At 37.8% G+C, this 21499-nt stretch overlaps 1 protein-coding gene across 4 annotated transcripts in view; it reads right to left on the bottom strand.

Moving 5' to 3' along the window:
• The window catches only part of veph1 (ventricular zone expressed PH domain-containing 1), a 92920-nt gene that overhangs the window by 12281 nt on the left and 59140 nt on the right, over nt 1–21499 (bottom strand). The window contains exons 8-12 of one of the 4 annotated variants that reach the window (XM_028464762.1): nt 20000–20206; nt 16480–16856; nt 8595–8734; nt 7723–7857; nt 1564–1681 (exon numbers count right to left, since the gene is read on the bottom strand). In XM_028464762.1, coding sequence (XP_028320563.1) covers nt 1564–1681; nt 7723–7857; nt 8595–8734; nt 16480–16856; nt 20000–20206 — 977 coding nt within the window. Of the gene's footprint in view, nt 1–1563; nt 1682–7722; nt 7858–8594; nt 8735–16479; nt 16857–19999; nt 20207–21499 lie in introns of those variants that run through there. The other 3 variants (XM_028464763.1, XM_028464764.1, XM_028464765.1) reach the window with 3 other exon arrangements.

Here is a 21499-nt window from a genome sequence, read left to right as displayed (position 1 = left end):
GCTTTCCACATAATCACGCAGAAAGATCAAGGAGGTCCTGGAACAGACCCATACCGCCAAATACAAGATTGCATGCACATCATTGTAAAGCGGTCCTGACTAAATTATAATTGACCCCAATCCTGATTAATTAACAACAATACTTCATGACAAATATACACATTTTTAACAGCAGCAGAAATAAAAGCGGTTTTGGGGTTTAGTTACTCTTTATATCGCTCCGATATTATTTTGAAACAGTATTATATCACAGTGACTGTAGGATACCATTCAATGTAGGATACCTCAATGTCTGAAACCAAGATTAATTTACTTTATCCTCTTTTACTCCACATTGATGTAGACTTTGTTAAATAAGTGTCAAACAAGTCACAGATTCTTTCCAAAAAGGTATGTAAGGGTTAGTTGTCCATACTGTATAAACAACCCACATGCTGTACTCTCTTCTAAGCCTTAGGTAACAATATATCTGGATTCCAGTGTGCAGGTATACCTGAAATCCTTTCATTAACTGATAAAAAAAACCTCCACTACAACTGGTTTGGAATAGACAGTCCCTTCAAACCCAAACAAACATGAGTGAGCGCACACATATGTATGCACTAAACATTTACAACACCCTATAGGCGTGTTTCCTTCCACCAATAAACAACTTCTTACCTTCACTCTCCGGAAAATACCTGCTGACTTCTTATTACCTACTATTAAAAGAAAAAGAGCACTGCTAACAGCATGTCCATGTAAGGTATGAGGCTTTAAAAGCTGCTCATTAGAGACTTTTTACTTTCATCTTCCTCACAACCTTGTTACTGTAGTTTTTTACCTTTGAAACCAAATACTTGCTTTCTGACGACATTTGCCTCCAAGTCGACTTCTGTAACTACGTCAATGTGTGGTTAACGCCGTAGAGCTGAAGAGTGTTTTTCATGATCCCAAACTCTGCCCCTCTGTACAAGGGCCCAGTTTGGTTTTTGCCTTTTTTTTAACCTCTTCTTCTTACCCATTGTTTCATAATTCTCATCTATGAAACGGAGCGCTGCTCTTGTGGCTGCTCCCCAGTGCTCCCATACCTGTCCCCCATGTGATATGTTATTGTTTTTCATGTTTCTTGGTCGGGATGTAACTGAAACTGATGCGTCAAATCTCTTCTTTGCGTTCTCTGGATAAACTGAAGGAGGCTCCAACACACTCACAATGTATTAAAAAATGTTTTCCATAAGACTGTTTTTATTCCAAGTCTGACTTCATCATTTCATCACTGAATAAAGTTACTGGGTCAAAGTAACACTATAGCAGAGGCAGGCTGGTTCCAAAAACCCACACCAACCATAAAAACAAATGCAAAAACTGGTTCTGTTCTGGGAAACAATTATGTACCTGAAAGGCATTTGAACACCAGTTCGGTAACAATTAAAACCCAGTGCTGCTGGTGAATAACAAGAGGTGTTGTGATGACAAAAAGAGAAAGTCATCAATTTTATTTGGGTTAAAAAAGGAAAAACATTAGCGGAAGAAAGTGTCTAATTTTATGGTGTTTGGAACGTGTGCAGTTGAGGGGGGTACCTGTAGCTTTCTCTGGGTTGTTACACATGCAGCAGAGCCAACCACCCTCCTCTTCACTGTATCCAAACAAGTTAAAAAAGCGCACCTCCTCCAGCTGGACTTGGAGGTTGTTCAGATCCTGGCGAGGAAGAGAAAAGGACAGAAAATAAATAATTGTGCATTAAAAAGATCATCAGCCACAAACCATACGCATTTGTTGCACTTGCACAATGTTTTCTCATGGTTCAGTGGGTTTTCAGTCCAAACACATGCTAATTAGGCCAATTAGAGTCCTTTAATAGCGGTAGGAAAGAGTGATTGGAGAATGGATTGACTGGTGTCTTGTCCAGGGGTGGGCTTAAAGCTGATTTCTGAGAAACGTCTTGATGTCACGCCCTAAACAGGACATTAACATCAACATCACGGAACATAACAAGGTCGCATTGAGTCGCATTGATATAGGTCTATCGGTCAGGTAAGAGCCAAAATCCTATTTTAGAAGTACTGGTAGTAGGGCTGCTTGTTTTTAGAAAAAACAATAATCATGATTATTTTAGCCATAATTGAAATTTCAATTATTCAAACGATTATTTGTCAGCCAAAAAGTTATGTATTTTTTGTAAAAAAACGACGTGAAATACATTCTTTAAACATAAATAAAATCATTCAAACACTAAAATTAAGTATGTTCACTTATGCACAAAATGAAACACTTCTTGCACGTGATGTGTCTTTGCTCTAGGTTTTCATCATCAAACCCAAAGCGTTGCCATAGAAGAGAATTTTACTTGCCACTTGTCGACCAAGTGTTTTTGCTGCGTTTCTCCTGCCATGTTTCAAGACCGCTAGCTGGCCTGCAGGCTAGCTTTAGCTTTAGCTTAGAGAGGGGTGGGACAGAGGAGCTGGCATGCAGGTGCATTAAACAACTAAAAATTATTATTAATAATCGGTGTGTTGGTTTCATTCTTTGTAGATATCCGAAATCGTGGAAGTTTGTTATATTTAGCAAATAAAATATATGTAAAATAAAAAGGAATATTATTATAATCTTTTTAATTATTGTTTTTTTCTTGATTATGCTATTTTTGTAATCGTTGAGTGTAATAATCGAAATCGTAATCGGATTTTGATTATTTGCACAGCCTTAACTGGTAGTACTAAGAAGTGATTGTCCTGTGGATACCTGTTATTTGCAAGTGATTGAATTATTGTTTGTCACAAAGTTTTGTAAATTGGAGTTGTCTAACCAAAGAAGCAGAGCCACACCAAACCACAGCAGGACACCATGCTGAAGCTACAATTAATCTCCAGCTCAACAAACTGGATGTGCAAAGTGCACAAGCAGGTCCCGAAGGGGACTTTTGTGCACGTATTCCAGGAATACAACCACCTTTTACCTCCATGGCTATAAAAAATAACTTAGTGCTGAAAATGAAAGTCATTGAAAGAAGGATGAATTTTGTCAAAAAATAATCAGCCTTTGTAGTTAATGTGATGTTATTTATTTATTTAAATGTTTTTTTCATGTTGTGTTTTCATGTAGACTACAGTTGTGCTTGTATAGATTATATATAGATTTGTCCCAACTGGGTTTCTCGTGTTTCTTCACTCTCCTTTGCTAAATAAAATGCTTGTTATTGTGACATCCATCCATTTTCAGCCACGCTTGTTCCTGTTTTTCAGGGTTGTGAGGGTCTGGGCGCAAGGTGGGGGTACACCCGAGACAGGGCACCAGTCCATCGGAGGGCAAAACAGACACAGGCAACCACTCACATTCATATTCACTCCTACGGGCAATTTAGAGACTCCAATCAACCGCACAGGCATAACATGCAAACTCCACACAGAAAAGACCCAAGTGTCCACCCCAGGGTTTGAACCAAGGACCTTCTTGTCGTGAGGCAGACATGCTAACCAATAAAGCCACCGTATTGTGACATCATTGTAGTGTTATTAAGAGGTGGATTAAGTCAGGTAACTTCCCACTGAAGACACAGTTACCAATTGGTTTTGGTACTTGAGGACAGGGGTCAACTACATTTTTCAAATACAATTACGCCTTCAATTAAAAATCAATGACAATTATGGTGACCAGCATTTTTTCAAATTACAATTCATATTACAATTATCATTTCCCCCTGAAAGTCAATTACAATTATGTTCTCAATTACTAAAGTTCAATTTCAATGAATCACAATTATCGAACCTGAAATAAATAACCCCATAAAACGTAACCTTCGTCTTGTGTTAGCTTTCCGTTAGCATCTCTTATGATATCAGGTCAGTTTGACTCAAACCAGCTATAAAATACCATCCATCCATTTTCAGACCTGCTTGTTTCTGTTTTACCTGTAAAATACAAAAAATATTATCTATCATCTAATTTGTTTTTCATCTCTTGGTTTCCTTGTTAGGCTTCCTAATCAATTAAAAATATTTGCACTTCTTGTAATGGTGACCTTCGACAGCATGTGCAAACAAAATGAAATAAAATGAAAATATTTGTATTATTGTCTGAACCCTTTTACTGTCAAAAATGGTAAAATAACCCTCAAGGGAAGTGGCAGGTAGTAGGAAAACTTGATCTGAAACACATTTTAATAATTACATATGTGTAAGCCGTAGAAGTGTAACATGATTTCCCACGTTTGCGTTTAGCTAAATTGTAAGTTTGTAGAGAATTTCCATGCCAATTACAATTACAAAATAAATTATCCAAACCCAATTACAAATCACTTACAATTACAACAGCAATAGATTTTTTTCTGGTGAACGCCCCGCCCCTACACTCTGTCTTGTGTTTATAAAGCAGCATGAGCTCGGCTACGGAGTGGGTGGGAGGAGGGCGGGCCGTCCTCTGGCCCTACGTCACCGTGCGGGGCGGAGGAAGTCAGTGTCCCTTCTATAGACACGCCCACTCATGAATATGCATAAGTAGGCCGCAAATCAGCCTGTTTGTGTAGAGTTGTTCAGAAAGTGACTTTTCAGAGGATAAAACTCTGGAAAACAGGCAAGTTTGGGAAAATAAACCTCAAATATTATGTTTTTGGAGTTCTTAGAACAAATGGAGATGGGTGAAAAATAGCATGACATGGGACCTTTAAGGTACATATTTGCTTACTTGGATCATAGAATCTTTCAAGGCATGCACACAAACATACAAAAGTCACTGCCGGATGTGTGCGAGAGAGGTTAGCAACGCATCTTGTGTCTTTACATGCCTCCATATTTCAGGACTTTCTTCTTGTTGTTAAAAGCAAATTATCGGAGGTGAAAGGGCTTTGCCCATGGATATCAACAAACCAGGACCATGAGTGATTGAGAGAGAGACAGTCTGATCATTTCAGGTGCAGACAGCCCCCAGGGTGCAGTTAGCATTGTGCCAGCTTCCTTGCTTCTGCTACTTTCTCCTAAAGTGCCAATCCCTGGTTTAATGCTGCAGTTAATAAAACAGCCAAGAACAAACCCCAGCATTATCTATCAATGAATTGCTTTTTACTTCATTATAATCTCCAGACCAACTGGTTTGAACCCCTAAGACATTGGTGAGAGCATTTTTCTAATTTCCTGTCCAGGTCTTTAAAATAGCTTCTGCATTGTTTAATGATTACAATACAAAGCTCTTAAAAGTAACAAAGACATACACAGAAAGACTATTAAAGACAGACAGTGAGTCAGAGATTGAGCAACACTTTGTGAATGCAGGAGACCAAAAACGAGTCACAAACGATCATGGTGAGTAAGACAGAAATAACAGTTTGTTACTGCTATTACCGGAAATATGTACCCACACTGGGAAAGTCCCCAAAGAGTTGGGAGAATGATCAGTATGGAGTTTGATCAATCTACGAAATCGCCAACTTTCCCTCTACAGAGATGGATTTGATGAAGACTCAGAAAACTGAATCTACAACCTGGAAACAAAGACTTCAACCATTTGCACCCTTTTCTATTCATAATCTTTTTCTTGCTTGATGCCTGCATTGTTTTAGGATTCATTTATATTCTAAAAATGTGCCGTTATTATTTGATTATTGAAGAATTCATAAAAGGACGCACAGTAATACAGAGCTCAGAGAAACTATGTGAAACTAACAGATTACTTCATCATCTAATCCCAGCCTGGGCTCCCAGTACCCTGACACTGAAAAACAATGTGATCCCTACAATGGACTACTTCCTCAGAGCCAGCAGCAGCACGGGCAAGCGTGTGTGTGTGTGTCTGTGTGTATGTGTGTGTCGGTGACATGGAAAATATAATCATTCTAACGTATTGTAGCGATGTAAAAATGTAAAAAGTAGGTAAACACAGCGCACAGAAAAACAGAAGTAAACAACATCCATGCGTGTTTGTATGTGAACTGAAGGGGAAGTGTTCATGGGCGCGTCAGACAAGTTTGGAGTTTCTTAACGAGACGGAGCGTCATGAACCGTGTGCTACAGAGGGAAAGTTTTTTTTTTTAATATTTGCTGCATTTTCCCAAAAAATATGGGTAGCATAGTTATTTGAGCATGTTATAGAATGGTATTATGTGCCTGAAAAAACATGATACCCCCCTTTAACAGTATCTCACCACTGCCTCTAACCTGCCCAAACAAGCTTGTTAATGCCTGTTTTTACTAGAAGTCCTTTCACTTTGGGCTGCCCTTCCATTACATCTCCCCATTTTATTGTACTAGTCTTACATTCTTCTTTTCTTTTCTTTTTTTATCATTACATTGACTATGCTTTTTGTGTAATGTATTCCTATCTAAGTATTTCAATTTAACTGATGCTGTGACATTCTTACGACAGTATTCATCATGCACTTTAGGCCTGTGTATTTTCCCAGGCTCCTGATCTCTCACAGCTTTCCGTTTCTCTCCATCATAAAAAAAACAGTAAGTCGTCAGAAGTCAAACATGCGCACCTCTTAAATCACTAAAACCTTGTAAAGCCCCAGAGTCTCCCTTTACATTTAGACATAATTGGCAACCTTTGCTGTCTCATGCATGTTAAAATTGTGCTGTGTTTCTGATAAGCTGACAGTGCTGCAAGCGAAGCTGTACGTTTGATGGGAAGGAAAAAAGTTTTTAAATGTGGTACAGAATACCCTCTTAAAGAAACACCTCAACTTACATTTTACGAAAAGTCAACACGCTATTAAAGAAACAATTAATATTTCATCTTTTTTGGTGACTGTTAGCAATATGAATACATTTTATTTAAAAAACCTAAAGAGAAAACTATTTACCCATTTACAACAACCAAGTGATTAATGATGATGATTTAAGTTTAGTACGCAGGCAACATACAATGGGGACTGGGAGTGAGACCCTATTAAAGACACTACAGGCTATGATGTGTGGATACATTTCTTCTGAAATCCTTAAGGGTATATTAAAAAAAATAAAATAATTTGAATTGGTTGAAGTAGTTCTTAGCCAGACATATTATAATATAATATAATATAATATAATATAATATAATATAATATAATATAATATAATATAATATAATATAATATACACTAAAAACAATGTCTGGACTGAAATAAAAACAATGTGTTTGAGAAATCTAAGGAAATGAAACGGTTTAAAACTTTACATGAACTGCAACATTTCTGTACCCCATATGCATTATGTGCACATGTGTTTGTTTATGTGTGCGCTGGGCTGAGTGGGCGTCCACGTGTGTGCACATGTGTTCCGGTATATTTAGGCTCCATATGGTAACCATAGCTGGTCACTCGTACTGTAGTCATAGCATACTTGTCGAGAAAGACAAACGACAGCTGTATTTTCTTTGCAGCTGTAACTATTTTCTAACGACCACTCTTAGCTTGTCACATCATGGAAGAGGCAGCACAGTGGACATCACCAGCATCTGCACACACACTAAAACTTTGGGACAGAAGTTCATTTTAACACCCCTTTAGTCTGGTTTTTACAGGTTTTCTTAGGGTTTTCCAACGTGTGCACACTAGCAGATGTGAGGAAAATGAGGCGACGGGGTGAGGGGAGGTCATTTATACAAACATTTTGTACATTTAATATCCAAACAAAGTGAACACAGACATGTTTTCGTCTTGGAATTTCCCTTTTTAGGAAACAAGGAATGACTTTCTCCTCTCTGTACAACACACATATCTTTTATGAGGAATCAGCATAATGACACACACACACAAAGTGATCCACTACCTTCCTGTGTGGGGTGACGTGCTGTGTCATGGCCATTGAAAAGCTGTGAGCTCCTTGAAGCTGTGTTTTCTCCCACAGTGAAGCAAGTCTTTGGATACAGACGTCCTTGGTGCAGAGCGGGATACTGGATTTACTCTGGATAAGGTGAACACAAGACGACAATAAACATGTACCTATTTAAAACAGGTCAGGATAAAACGTGGTGAACAAGTACAGTCCCAGTTTAGATTTGATTAGCATTAATCCACATGTGTTAAGTTTAAAGCTCTACAGGTTTACTTAAATATAGAATCACATGCTTACTTTTGCCCCCCAAACTCCTGATATTTATAATAAACATCATGAAGATTACTAAAAAACTATTTCAAAAAAATACTTACCACAAAAAAAAAATAAAAAAGTTTGCTTTTCAAAAGTTTTTTGAGATAAAAGTAAATAAAATAGGAGACACTTTTAGCGTGGACCTTTTATGGTTAGAACAGCACCAGAACAGTTTCTTTTTACTTTCTGTTGCACAAACATACATCATCAGCACAATAATGTCAAAACAAGTTTATAGATAGATACAAATTATTATTATTATTTTTTTCTTGGTGTATTTATCAAGACTTCAAAATGTTACCACCTCATTCTAAACAGATGTCTCAACCCACTTCGATGCCATTTACGCATAAAACCAAATTCAACTTTTACAACAAGAGCCTTGGAGATGGACCGGTTCTCATTACTTGATCAGTCACTTGCATATTGGTATCTCTTTAAACCACACAGAAAGCTAGGCCTAAAACCATGTGTGGAGTGGTCTCATAAAGTGGATAAAGCGTTATATGGTGCGTGTCTGTAGTGTGTGAACAGCAGGACATTGGGTGCACCTGTAGGTGGAGCAGTAACATGTGAATCCAGAGATGAGGCTGTCGGCTGGTCAGGTTAAAACAGGACTTTGCGTACAGACAGTAGTGTCCCTTCAAAGGACAGGAGAAGGACAATTTGGCCACGCAGCCTCGACTGGAATCTGTCCGACAAAGACAAAGATCAAAGTTAAAAATAATAATCCATATTTAGCATATACTGTACTCCATGAGTGTGCTTTGCTCTTGTGTGTATATATAGACTCCAGTAATCTTGGAAATATAATTAGTGATTCATTGCATATGATGACTCATGTTTCGTCATCCAGTGAAATGGTCGCCTCCCCTTCCAAAAATACGGCACCTCCTTCAAACCAAAGTCATGTTTGAAAAGACCATAAAGCGGCTGCTATTTCTGTGCATCACGTGGACGACAGATGCATGAAATGGCTCAACTTTTCCCCACTTATAGCAAGCAAGTAAATGTTTACATCATGCAATTCATTGGGTCAGAAACAGGTGGTTTCTTAGAACTCAACAGAGACTCCTGCAACAACACTTGAAATAGTTGAACAAATGCAGAGTTTAGGCACTTTAGTTAGACCAGGGGTCTGCAACCTGTGGCTCTAGGGCCTCATGTGGCCCTTTGACTCTTTTGCAATGGCTCCCTATAGCTTTGAAAAAAAAAAACTATTGAAATAGTTAGTTTTTTTTACTGAAGCAATTAATGATTAATTACAAATAAAATCAAGACATAACAATTTGTTAACCGAAAATAAATTCATTGTGCAATGACTCAGCACCTTCCTACTTCACCTCCTGCAACATCTACAGACAATCAACTTTCCTGCACCTGTGGCTAACCTTAAGTTTTAAATCCCTGATAAGATAATTAAACCAACAAAAACACTATTCTGGAAAAAAATATAAGATTTTAATTGTGTGGGAACAGATTCATTTAATCACCAATGTGCAGGTTAAATATGCATGTTTTATGTGTGGCAAGAAATGAGCAAATAGCATGTGTTGATCACATGACCATGCATTATCAAATTCAAGTTATTTATTGTAGCCTTTCAAATACATTAACTAAAAAAATATATTCTTCATATAACATTGTGTTCATGTATAATGAGATGTGTAAGAATTTGAAGATGCAAGATACTGTTTTATTTCTTGTTGTCAATTTGTTTTATTTTATTTTAAACTGTTTTTAAGTTGCCATTTACATGATCAATATCAATCAAATCAAATTAAATCAAACATTATTCTATATAATTTTAACTGTACAGAATTTAATACACTGTATTGTATTCATTGAGAAGGTATTTTTCAGCTCCAGGAGGACTTTAATCCAGGTGAGATGAGGCAAAATGGCTCCTTGTAAAGTAAAGGTTGCAGACCCCTGAGTTAGACCACAGAAGCATGGCTAGATGATAACTCCCAGCTATGATCCAGGGTTTCATTGATAAAGCAAAGCGTAGGATCCATACTAAAAGCGATCATCAACAGGAGAGCTAGACTGTTGTAGGCCACGTGATATGTCATCATACAACTCGGCACAAACGCTGATAAGAGGCTAGCGTTGAGACTCAGGTGTGATAGAGACATTTCAAACCTGCTGACTAGAGGATATCCAGGACTAGACTTGGGATATATGTATATGTATCTGTCCTCCCTGCATCATGTGACTGTCTTATTGGACCACCAAACAACTCGCTAAAAACTTAGATTACCTATAAGATTATCCTGTGATCTGAGGTGCGTTAGGGGTGAATTTGTCCTGATAATCAGCTCTGAGACGGTCGGGACCTCCAAAAGTTTCATATGTACGACAAACTCCTCATGTGTGCTGGAAAAGCCAACGACTCCCGACTTATGACCTCGTGATTTGTGATGTGAAACAAAATCTAGCCAATCAAGAAGCGTGCTGATCTAGAAACACGTATTGGTGCGTTCAAGCCAACTCCGAACTCAAGATTAAAACTCTGTTCAGGGGCACCATGTCAAACATGACTGACTGGTATTGAATTATGTTTTTTGTTAAGATTAACCTTAGTTACTCCTGATGCATCTAGGTGAACTTAAATATTTTCAGTCAGTCCAGCACCACAAAGTCACTGACGCTGCATTTCCATTACCCTTGGAAATGCAATAAATCTAAATAGCGCAATAAAAATTGGTCATGGAAATACCTGATTTTCTAAAAAACACTCCAACATGGCAAAAAAGTTTCCAAGCTTCCATGAGGTTTTTCAGACGTTTCAATATTGACATGTATTGCAAAAGCGTAATGGAAACGACGTACATGACCACGCACTTCCTTTGAAAAAAACATGGCGCAATATGTGTAGACAGAAGAGGAGACCGAGATATTTCTTAGCATTATACATAAAAAATATGACTGCCACATTAGACAGCAAACAACAAAGAAATTCAGTGTTATAAGGAGGTTTTGAGCATTCAACTTATTGCAGAAAAGTCTTGTGGGATAAGATTAACAAGACTCCTGCCCAAAACAACCTTCATTGGAAACACATTCAAAGCAATTGTACCTTGTCAAAATTTCTGAAATATTGCTTGTTTTTGTGAAAAACTGTAATGGAAACAGCTTCAGTTTGATCATAGGATTACAACACTGGAACAAACGCAACCTTTGTCAAACTGTAGATAATAACTGAAAAAGAACTTCAATTCCACTGCGTAATAAGTTGTAATACAGTCTTTTATAATAAGACAATAGATCAGTTGCTCTTGCCTATTGCAGCAATAATGTAATGCTTTAAAATAACTTTAAACCAGTGCAGGTGTTTAAATAAAGGAATCATTCAATCCTTAAAGGTCCTATATCCTGCTAAAGCAACTTTTTTTGAGCTTTTAACCTTGTTACAATAATAATTCCTTATCAAAAACACCCCCAAAATAGTACTGGGCTTCCTTCCTGCATCTCTGAGCTGCTTCTACGTCCTCTTCTGAAAAACAAGAGGTCTTTCTCCAACAGACGTCACTAAGTCTGAACCGCCCCCTCCAGGATGTGCCTGCTGCCGGTGCCGCGCCTCCACAGTGAACATACACTGTAGTGTATGTACCATTTGTTCATGCGGAGGTGTACTCCGCTCTTTTGGTTTCCAGCGCATCCTGTGGTTCGGCACATTGGCGCAGTGCTATGTGTTCAGGCACTTCTGTGTAACCTGCCGGTCAAGTAAAAAGGAATACGTGTATATTATACTTTGTCATATATGTAAAACTACATACACAAAATGTGCCCTCTATTTAACCCCTCCCTGAAGAGCAGTGGGCAGCAGTTCTACTTTTAGTATCCGTTATACTGCCTTGTATCACCGTTTACATGATCTGATGTGTTTGTAACCCAATGCAATTGGACAAAACAAATGATTATCACCTTAAATAAACAATTCCTGCAATCATTAGTGGTGAGAATGACAAGAAAGCGACGTAGCAGCTCCGGTGAGTATTTGAATCAGCTGATACAGCTGACTGACTCCGCTGCTGATGTGATAAACACACACCGTGGAGCAGCATTTGTCTGACTCACAATCACAATAGCCGCTTAAATAGCCATGTGTTTTACTGTAATGTAATAACAATAACAAGTGTGTGGATAGCAAAAGAAAATTGCTACAGTGATCAGCTGGGCATGCATGAAGGCCCCAAAACAGCCTGTTTTTAGAAATGCCATTAAAGGGAATTTTCAGGGGGCAAAAACTCGTAAATAGGCAAGTTTGGGAAATTTTACCTCAAATACTATGTTGTTGGGGTTCTTAGTGCAAATGAAGATGGTTGAAAAAGAGCATAATACCGGACCTTTAAGAAGGAAACAAAACTTTTTGAACACTATTAAAAATATTCTATTCACTCAATAACTGCAGCACCCGAACAGCTGCTGCAACAATCGGTTTGCATAACCAAATAATTTCTGCACAAACTGTTAGGGAAACTCATCTGCATGCTCGTTGTTCTCATCAGGGTCGCCACCTGTTTGTCACCGTAACCGACTTGAGTGAGCAAATGCTCATATTCAATAGCATTTCGCACATTGAAAAGGTGTGGTGTGAAAAGGTGAATACCGGTTTTCACTGTTCAGGTCAGATGGCAGACAGCTTGTGTGGCGTGTAGGTGAGCGGTTTGCTGATGTCAACGTTGTGGATGGAGTGGCCCATGGTGGTGGTGGGGTTATTATGGGCAGGTGTATGTTATGGACACAGTTGCATTTGATTGATAGCATTTTGAATGCAGAGACACCATGATGAGACACGACCGCATGTTACAAGCATCTGTACACAATTCCTGGAAGCTAAAAACATTCCAGTTCTTCAATGGCCAGCATACTCACCACCATTGAGCATGTTTGGGATGCTCTGGATCGGCGTATACGACAGCGTGTTCCAGTTACTACCAATTACCAGCAACTTGGCACAGCCATTGAAGAGGAGTGGACCAACATTCCACAGGCCATAATCAACAACCTGATCAACTCTATGCAAAGGAGATGCGTTGCACTGTGTGAGGCAAATGGCGGTCACACCAGATACTGACTGGTTTTCTGTATATGAATGTGTTTTGGGCGTAATGGTGCTTTGTGTTTTCTAGTCTTCCTGTACATGTGTGCAGATGTTTGGACAGAGGTTTCATCTGCACTTCTCTGTGTAGTCCCCGTCCTCAGAGAGTGTGGGTCAAACACTCAAGTGAAGGCCAGCCAGCAGCTCAGTGACATCACCCAGTATAGACCCCACGTGACATCATATCCTATATCCAATTCTCATTCAGGGAGTTAATACAACGTGAGCAAATGTAAAGCACAAGTAACAGGATGTTGAAAACACTTCTTATATTCCTTTTGAAATGTGTAGAGACCACCAGCATGCATATGATGTGTGTGTGGAATGACATATGATAAAAGTCCCAAATACAGGGTTATAAAAACATTCTTCAAAATATCCCAAGTGATTGAGTGTCTGTGGTTATTCTGCATTAGCTTAGCATTAGTATTAGCTAGCATTAACATATGTTAGCATTAGCATTAACTAGTATTAACATTAACTAACATTAGCATTACCTAACTTTTGTGCTAGGTAGCATTATCCTAGGATTAGCCTCGTTTCGATTTTAATGATTCTGATTCCGATTCTCAATTTCGATTCCTGTTCTAAAAGATTCCGATTCTTTGAGTTGTGCAGGTCAACAGGTCACAGGTTTCACAGGAGATTTTAGAGGGAGAAGTTTTTACACAGGCCATTTTTATTAATTCAGGTAGTTGATGCAGTTTAATTTGGTTGCTGTACTATACCTGGAGTAATCAATTACAAAGGTCTGCGACTCTAACTCTAAAACTGAAACTTGCTGAAATAACACTACAAAAAAGTTGGCAGCAGTCTAAAAAACAAAGAGTTGCAGCCAAAGTAGATGTGAAACAAAACAAAATCAACTCAAACCCTGGAGCAGTCATGTGACAAATCAATCAAAAATTCTAGTTGAGAAAGATTAAGTTAATTTCGGTCATTCTGCGCTTGCGCGATTTGCGGCGATGATACGCTGGTGACGACATAATCCAAGATGGTGCCCATCCCTAATTAGTGTAACATTAACCTAGCATTAATATTAGCCTAATGTTAGCATTAATATTAGCCTAATGTTAGCATTAACCTAGCAATAACATTAGCTTAACATTAACATAACATTAACATTAGCCTAATATTAGCATTAACCTAACAGTAACATTAGCTTAACATTAACATAACATTAACATTAGCCTAATATTAGCATTAACCTAGCAATAACATTAGCTTAACATTAACATAACATTAACATTAGCCTAATATTAGCATTAACCTAGCAGTAACATTAGCTTAGCATTAGCATAACATTAACATTAGCCTAATATTAGCATTAACCTTGCAATATCATTAGCCTAGCATTAGCATAACACTAACATTAGCATTAACCAAGCAATAACATTAGCCTCGCATTAAGACTAACCTAGCCTCCTGCATCCTCACTAATAAACTATTTTTTTTTTACATAATATTATTGTCTATACTCTCTATTGACTTTATTAAACGCGGTTAACACAAATTTATGATTGCAAAATCTTGCTATAAAATAGGAGCGTTTATCCAAGTATTATGAAAATAAACCAGGAGATGCATAAATGAATGAAGAGTTAGAGGAACTTAATTAGGGTCTGTTTGAGATTAAAGCTGGTTTCTTGTTTCACTTTCCTGTCACATGAACTCTCTGCACCGCAGCATGGAACACTTCATGTACATTCACAGGACGTTTACTGCTTTCACATCCACCAGTGCATATTTCTTGTACAAGCTATTCATAACATTCATCTGTTTCTACTCAGACCTAAATCAGCTGTATGGAATTTTAATTTACTTTGATGACATTAACCTCTGAGTAGTCGGCTCATGAGCGCTCCGTCTATAGATTTGTGTTTATAGTTCCAAATTAGACATACTGTTAATATGTGTACTTTTGATAACTCCAAACCCACAAAAAATACAAAATGAATGGTTACTAAAGGACAAATTTAGGTAATTAAACTACTAGAACACGTAATGCAAAACACTGGTTGAAAATCACTGTTCTATTGAAGCCAGATTGTATTTGATTGGTCCAAAAAGGTGTTATTATCATTTATTATCAATGATTTCACAATACAATCGCTGTCAGCTTCAATATTAGTAAGCCAAAGATTTTAAAACTCCTCCAGGTCAGTAGATGCCAGTGGGGAACAAATTCAGCTTGAGGCACGAAGGGATCAAGAGCAGAAGAAAGGATTATTCTCAATAAATATGTATAATTTTAGAAGCTTTATTCACTTCTTGCTGCCCAGTACCAAAAAATCCACGATCCCATAATAACTCAGTAATTTTGAACTGTTAGTAAATGACGTCATCCCAACAATGCAGCCCTAATGTGAAACTTGCTGCCATCTACTGACACTGAGGAGAATGTTAATTACTCTGCCTGCAAACATCATAAACTAAATTCTTTAGAAAAAAAATATTTCATTCATTTGTAATTTTTTCAACCGCAGCTAATTGTCTTTCGCCGCGCACCAGCATTGCTGCAGCACTAAAGTTTAAAATTTGTTAAGATTATACAACAAACTTTCAAACTGATTGCAAACACAAGCTGTAAACAATAACTTTAATTTTCCTCTGTTTTGTGACGCCTGGAGGGACACAGCAAGGGGGAAGCATCGCAGGAAAACAAAAGGAAGGCGACTCTTAGTCATCGTAGTTGATGTGTCAAATCTGGGTCAATTACACCCTAAATTAAATATATTAGTCAGTATTGTTATGGGACATTGGTAACGACCTATTTCTGTGCACGACAATAACTATTCTTATGTAATTTTAGAGACAGTTAGCCAAATTACAGCAGCGACGGAAGCAGAAAAATAGATCTCTTGATAAGCAGTGATTTAAAACACAGCTCTTGGCACAGAAGTTAATAACAGGTCAGTTTCCTGAATCTGTGATATAAATCATTGGAGGACTTACAAATGCTGAGATATTGAATGCTGTATTTGGGAAATCCCAATCAAACTGAATCCATACAAGATGGTATCAGTTTATACACTAAAATAATCTAATGTTTTCTGCCTAATAAATTACTGCCTGTCCATTTAAGACTAAATACATGCTAATCGTTCTCTTTCTACATTGCAGCTCTTTGTACATGTGAAAAATTGATGTGTTTATATCACTACATTCATGACCTCCATGAGTCTCCCCGGCAGTAATCCTGGTCAGGTTCAGCAGGTTAGGAAAACCTTCCCCTGCATGGCTCTGTGGACTACTACATCACCAAAGCATCACAGTGTTAATAAAAACTATTAAGATGTATCTAGATGTTGATATTGTGTTCATATTACCTTCTATCACACAGTGCTCAGGAATGGGGATCTGCTGCTTCGTGTCTTTACAGAACACTCGGATCTTCTCCATGTTGTCCCGCAGATGAAGGAAGAGTCTGTCGTCCTCCTCCTGCTCCTCTTTCTTTCCTTCTTTCTCTTCACGTTGACCTTTCTCAGCATCTTTGACCCCTTGTTCCAGCAAGGTGGGGTCAGGTGGGACACCGTCAGCTGCGACTTTCCTCTCCGTAGATAAAGCTTCCTGGTTTTCTGCGAGCTGGTTGGGCAAAGTGTTCAAAAGGGAGATATCTGGACTTAACTCCACCCCTTCGCCATCATCCCAGACGTCTGAGTGGACTGAGCGAGACCGTGCAGCATTAAGGGCGAGACTCTTTGACCTGAGAAAGACCATTAAATTAATTAAGTTAGCAGCGCTTAAAAGGACAGTTTTCCATCATTTTCTCTCTTTCACACTGCTTTGAAAAACAAACAACATACATTCAATTTACAATAAAGCAGCAAAAGATTACAAATGATTAATCTAGAGCAAAATGTATCAATAATATATAAAGCATTCCATCGTGGGATGTCGTGTCCCATAGACGGATGCAGAAGTGTTTTTAGTTTTTTTATTACTGTGATTTATGTTCCTTCTTCTCCAGAAAAGGAGGAACATGATTTGTTCTAGGTATTTCCCGTGATGTTCAATTTTCCGTGTAAGACCTAAAAAAAAAAAAAAAAAAACTATTGGGGAATCACTTTGGCAGAGTTTTTGGGGAAAACACAAGAAATCACAGTAATAACGATCTAAAAACACTTTTATGCATCTGTCTACTGGATTCCATATCCCACAATGCAATGTGCAAAACTTTTCCAAAAATGTCAAACAGTGTTCAGGGGAGATCAAAACAAACGATCGAGCGGCAATTTCAACCTTTTACATTTACACTGTGTTTTTATCTGATAAAAAAATCCATATATACATATTTTCAACAGCAGCTTTCATTAACTTCTTGCACAATGACTTATTTAATTCTTCTTTCCCACCCATAACCTAAAATATGATAATGTTGCCATTTTCACTGTGACTTTGAAACTTGCCTATGCAGGAAACACTCATCTCTTTAAAGTTAAATTCAACAATGGGGTCTAAAGTCAATATTTGTGGGAGTGGTGGCCTACTGGTTAGATTAAGGACGCTGGGCTTGTAATCGGAGGGTTTCCGGTTTGAATCTCACCCAGGCCATCGCTGTGGGATGTTGAGCCTTAACCCCTAACCGCTCCCTAGGTGCCGCAATATGGCTGCCCGCTGCTCTTCAGGGATAGGTTAAACGCAGAGGACAAATTTCATAAATGTAATATAACATATATGACCAATAAAAGCGAAAGCTAAACGGGGGTACGCGCTGGCACTTCAGGGGGTACGTGAGAGAGAAAAAATGGAAAATTAACAATTGAAAGCATGAAAAATATGTTTTGAAATGAATCATAATAATGATGATGAAAATACAAAGGTCAGTCTTGTTCCCACACTAGGTGGGAGAAGACCAGAAATGATCAAAATGAGGCACTAAACACTGTTTCTTTTAACTTTACAAAGGTAGATTCTTTAAAATGTGTGTTAAGCCTCATTAATTCCATCATTATGTTATATAGTGGTTTTTTTATATCGTGAACTGAGCAAAATGTTGAAGCTGGACAAAGGGGGCACTTGGATTCATAAATAAGGAAAAAAGTTTGAGAACCACTGCTGTAATCAAACTATGCATGTTCTGAAAGATGCTGAAGGGTTTAACACTTACTGAATAAATATTGTGTGTCTAATGTATCGCTAGAAGAAAAAAAAAATACTGTTTGAATAAACTTGGTTAAGCAAATCCATGTTTCAGTCAAAACAAGCCAGACAGATCCATGGGAGGGATAAGTGCTTTTCACTGGATTTTGGACTATATCAATCTCATAAAACCATTGGAAAAATGAATCTTAAGTGACAGAAGTAAGTCTTGGGTTTCAGCTAAAAACATTATGAAAAGGGCACCAATCCAGTAAGTTGAAGTTCAACTCTTTTTCCAACCCATTTTAACAATTGAAGCCTTCATATGTCACTCAATATGGTTTGCCTTCTTCATCTCAGTGCATGATTTGATTTCTCCCGAGATTATTTTCTGTTTGGACTTTGTTCTTGAGAGGAGTTTCCTCTGAGTCTCCACCAGTCCAAGTACAGGAATGTAAAGTTAATGGGGAACTTTAACCAGTTGAACATGTGAATGTACCAAGGTGGTCATTTTTGTTTCACCAGCGTTTATTTATTTGTTTGTCTATTTGCAAGATTATGTCAAAAAATACTTAATGGATTTCAACAACATTTCAACCAAAGATAAACCTTATGCCTTGGAAGGTTCTATTTGGTTTTGAAAGGGATATGAATCAATATAAAGAACAAAAATCTCTCTCTCTCTCTCTCTCTCTCGTCATTGGCAAAATTAAAAAATAAAATCATGGACACTTATGTTGCGTTGGTGACTGAATAACTCTACCGAGTTCCATCTATATCGGGTCCGGATTGCGCTTTTCATTTCTTTCAGCTTGGTGACATGTCAGCAAATGTAATATTAAAATAGGAACCAGATCCAGCAACTGTTTATGGATAATTTAGTTCAAGAAAATGGAAATGTTGATAGATCTCATGACATCATCCATTGTGTCATCTTCTTTGTAAACAAACAAATCACCCATATGGGACTTGTTCTCATTCTTTGCTTAGTCACTTGCATCTTACTTTCTCTTTAAACCACACAGTACCCTCACTGTATTTTAGTGAATGTCATATAACCATTGGAAAAATTAAACTTACTGTAGAGAAGTGACAGAAGTGAGTCTTGGATTTCAGCTAAAAGCATTATATAAAGGCACCAATCTACTAAGTTGAAATTCAACTGGTTTTCTAACCCAATTTACCATTTGAAGCCTTCATAATGCACTCAATATGGTTTGCCTTCTTCACCTTAAAGCTAAAGTGCATGTTTTTTTTTTCTTTTTCTTTCCTCTTTTATTATTATTATTATTATTATTACTTTTATTGTTATTATATCTTATTTTGTTATTAACATACATTTTTCCACTCTAGATCCCTTCCCTCCTGTTTCTCTCTCTCGCACGCACACACGTACTGTAAGAAATTGTAAATACTGTTCTCTGGGTGTATGTATCACATTGCTGTTTGTTCCTGTCTATTGTCTTGTATGTTGCAAAGCAAAATAACAATACAAAAAAAGTGTCAGTAAAATAAATAAATAAAAATAAAAAATAACGGTGGTGAAAAAAAAAAATCTTTACTAGCATTTATTTGTTTGTCTATTAGCAAAAGTACTTTAGAAAACTCCAATAAATTTCGAGGGGATTCCAGATCAGTTTCAAGAATCAAAAATCCTTTTCTTTCATCAATGGTGAAATTTCAAAAATATCATCTCCGAGTTTGAAATGGAGCGATCTTTCAAACAAGTGCAACGCAGATACCAATATGTGTTCCAGTCTGATGCACCTGTTAAACCTCATCTCCTGTCTCTCCTCTCTGACAGCTTGGCTCAGGCTGTAGCGTCTCTGTGGAGCAGGAGATTCCTCCACCACTTCCTTCTGCTGCTTGTCAGTTCTGCTCATTTTCTCCTCAAAGGCCTGAATCTTCACCTGCAGCTGCTGCTCTGATGTCCCCCCCCCTGGAGGAGACGTACGGGGCGATGCCTTATCTACCCTGAAACACAAACACAGAGGTTCCTGATTAGCTCTGGTCTATTCTCACCCCTCCCCATATTTGACTAATCTCCTATTATCAACAGTACCCATTTCTAGCTTATCTTTTTTGATATTTTTAATCAAAAACATTACACCTTTTCATTAAAAGGCAGCTGTTTATCCATCTCCATGTCCTGTTTTCCCTTTGTAAATCACTCCATCTATAAAGTCTTTGTTCCTTCTATCTGCTTCCAAAACATCCCAAGCAAAGTCTCTGGAAGCCTCCAGCCCGACACACACTGTTCCTATTTCAGCAAAAGTTGTGTGTGGGTCATTCCTACACCACAGCCAGATGAATCCCAGTCAACACACACACACACACACACACACACACACACACACACACACACACACACACACACACACACACACACACACACACACACACACACACACACACACACACACACACACACACACACACACACACACACACACACACACACTGTCCTGACATGACACGTTTGGAAGCTGCTTTTTGACAGATCTTGCACGATATCTACTTAATGGAGAGTTTAACTTCATACAAAAGATGAAAGAGGAACTTTTTATAGGTCTATAATTTGTTAGTGTGCTGCATTTTTAAATCATTGGCTTGGCATGCGTATTTTTTATGAATCAAGCACAGTTTAGCACAATTTCTTGGGGAAAATAAACAAATAATTGAAAACCCCTTTGAAGTTAGTTTTGTAAAGTGCTTACTTATTGAGCTTATTGTTATAGTTTTTATTCAAGCATGAATTCAGTAAACGTAAACAGTCACACTCGGAGAACGCAAACCTCCAACAAAGCGCCACATCTCCCCTTTGTCAGATATTGGCAGTTATCTTTATCAATGATCCTGATCATGGTACCATGAACATTCACACTTTGAAGGCTTGTAAGACATGTCTACCCCCATTATTAATGTTACAGTAGGTTTATATACATGGGCGCCCCCATTTTTTGAAAATGTGTGATGAAATGCACAATCCAGATCCGATCTCAAACTCCGTGAGGTAACTGAGAAACCAACCCGACAAAACTGATTCAAATTTCATAAAGATTGCTTAAGATATGAGATATGATGATCCAGAATCAGTACATCGATCCGGATCCTCTCTAAAAAGTTTTTGATTTTTCCATGGACTATTTTTGGTTGAAGTTTAGACAAAATCTGTTCAGTAGTTTTGACATAATTCTGACATAATAAATAAATAAATATACACCGGTGAACATCTTATCATCTTTGCAGAGGTAATTAATGTGATTA

The sequence above is a fragment of the Gouania willdenowi genome, chromosome 13 (genome assembly GCF_900634775.1).
Source record: "Gouania willdenowi chromosome 13, fGouWil2.1, whole genome shotgun sequence".
Lineage (NCBI taxonomy): Eukaryota > Metazoa > Chordata > Actinopteri > Blenniiformes > Gobiesocidae > Gouania > Gouania willdenowi.
Note: the sequence above shows the minus strand (reverse complement) of the source record. Positions and strands in the feature narration are given on the sequence as shown.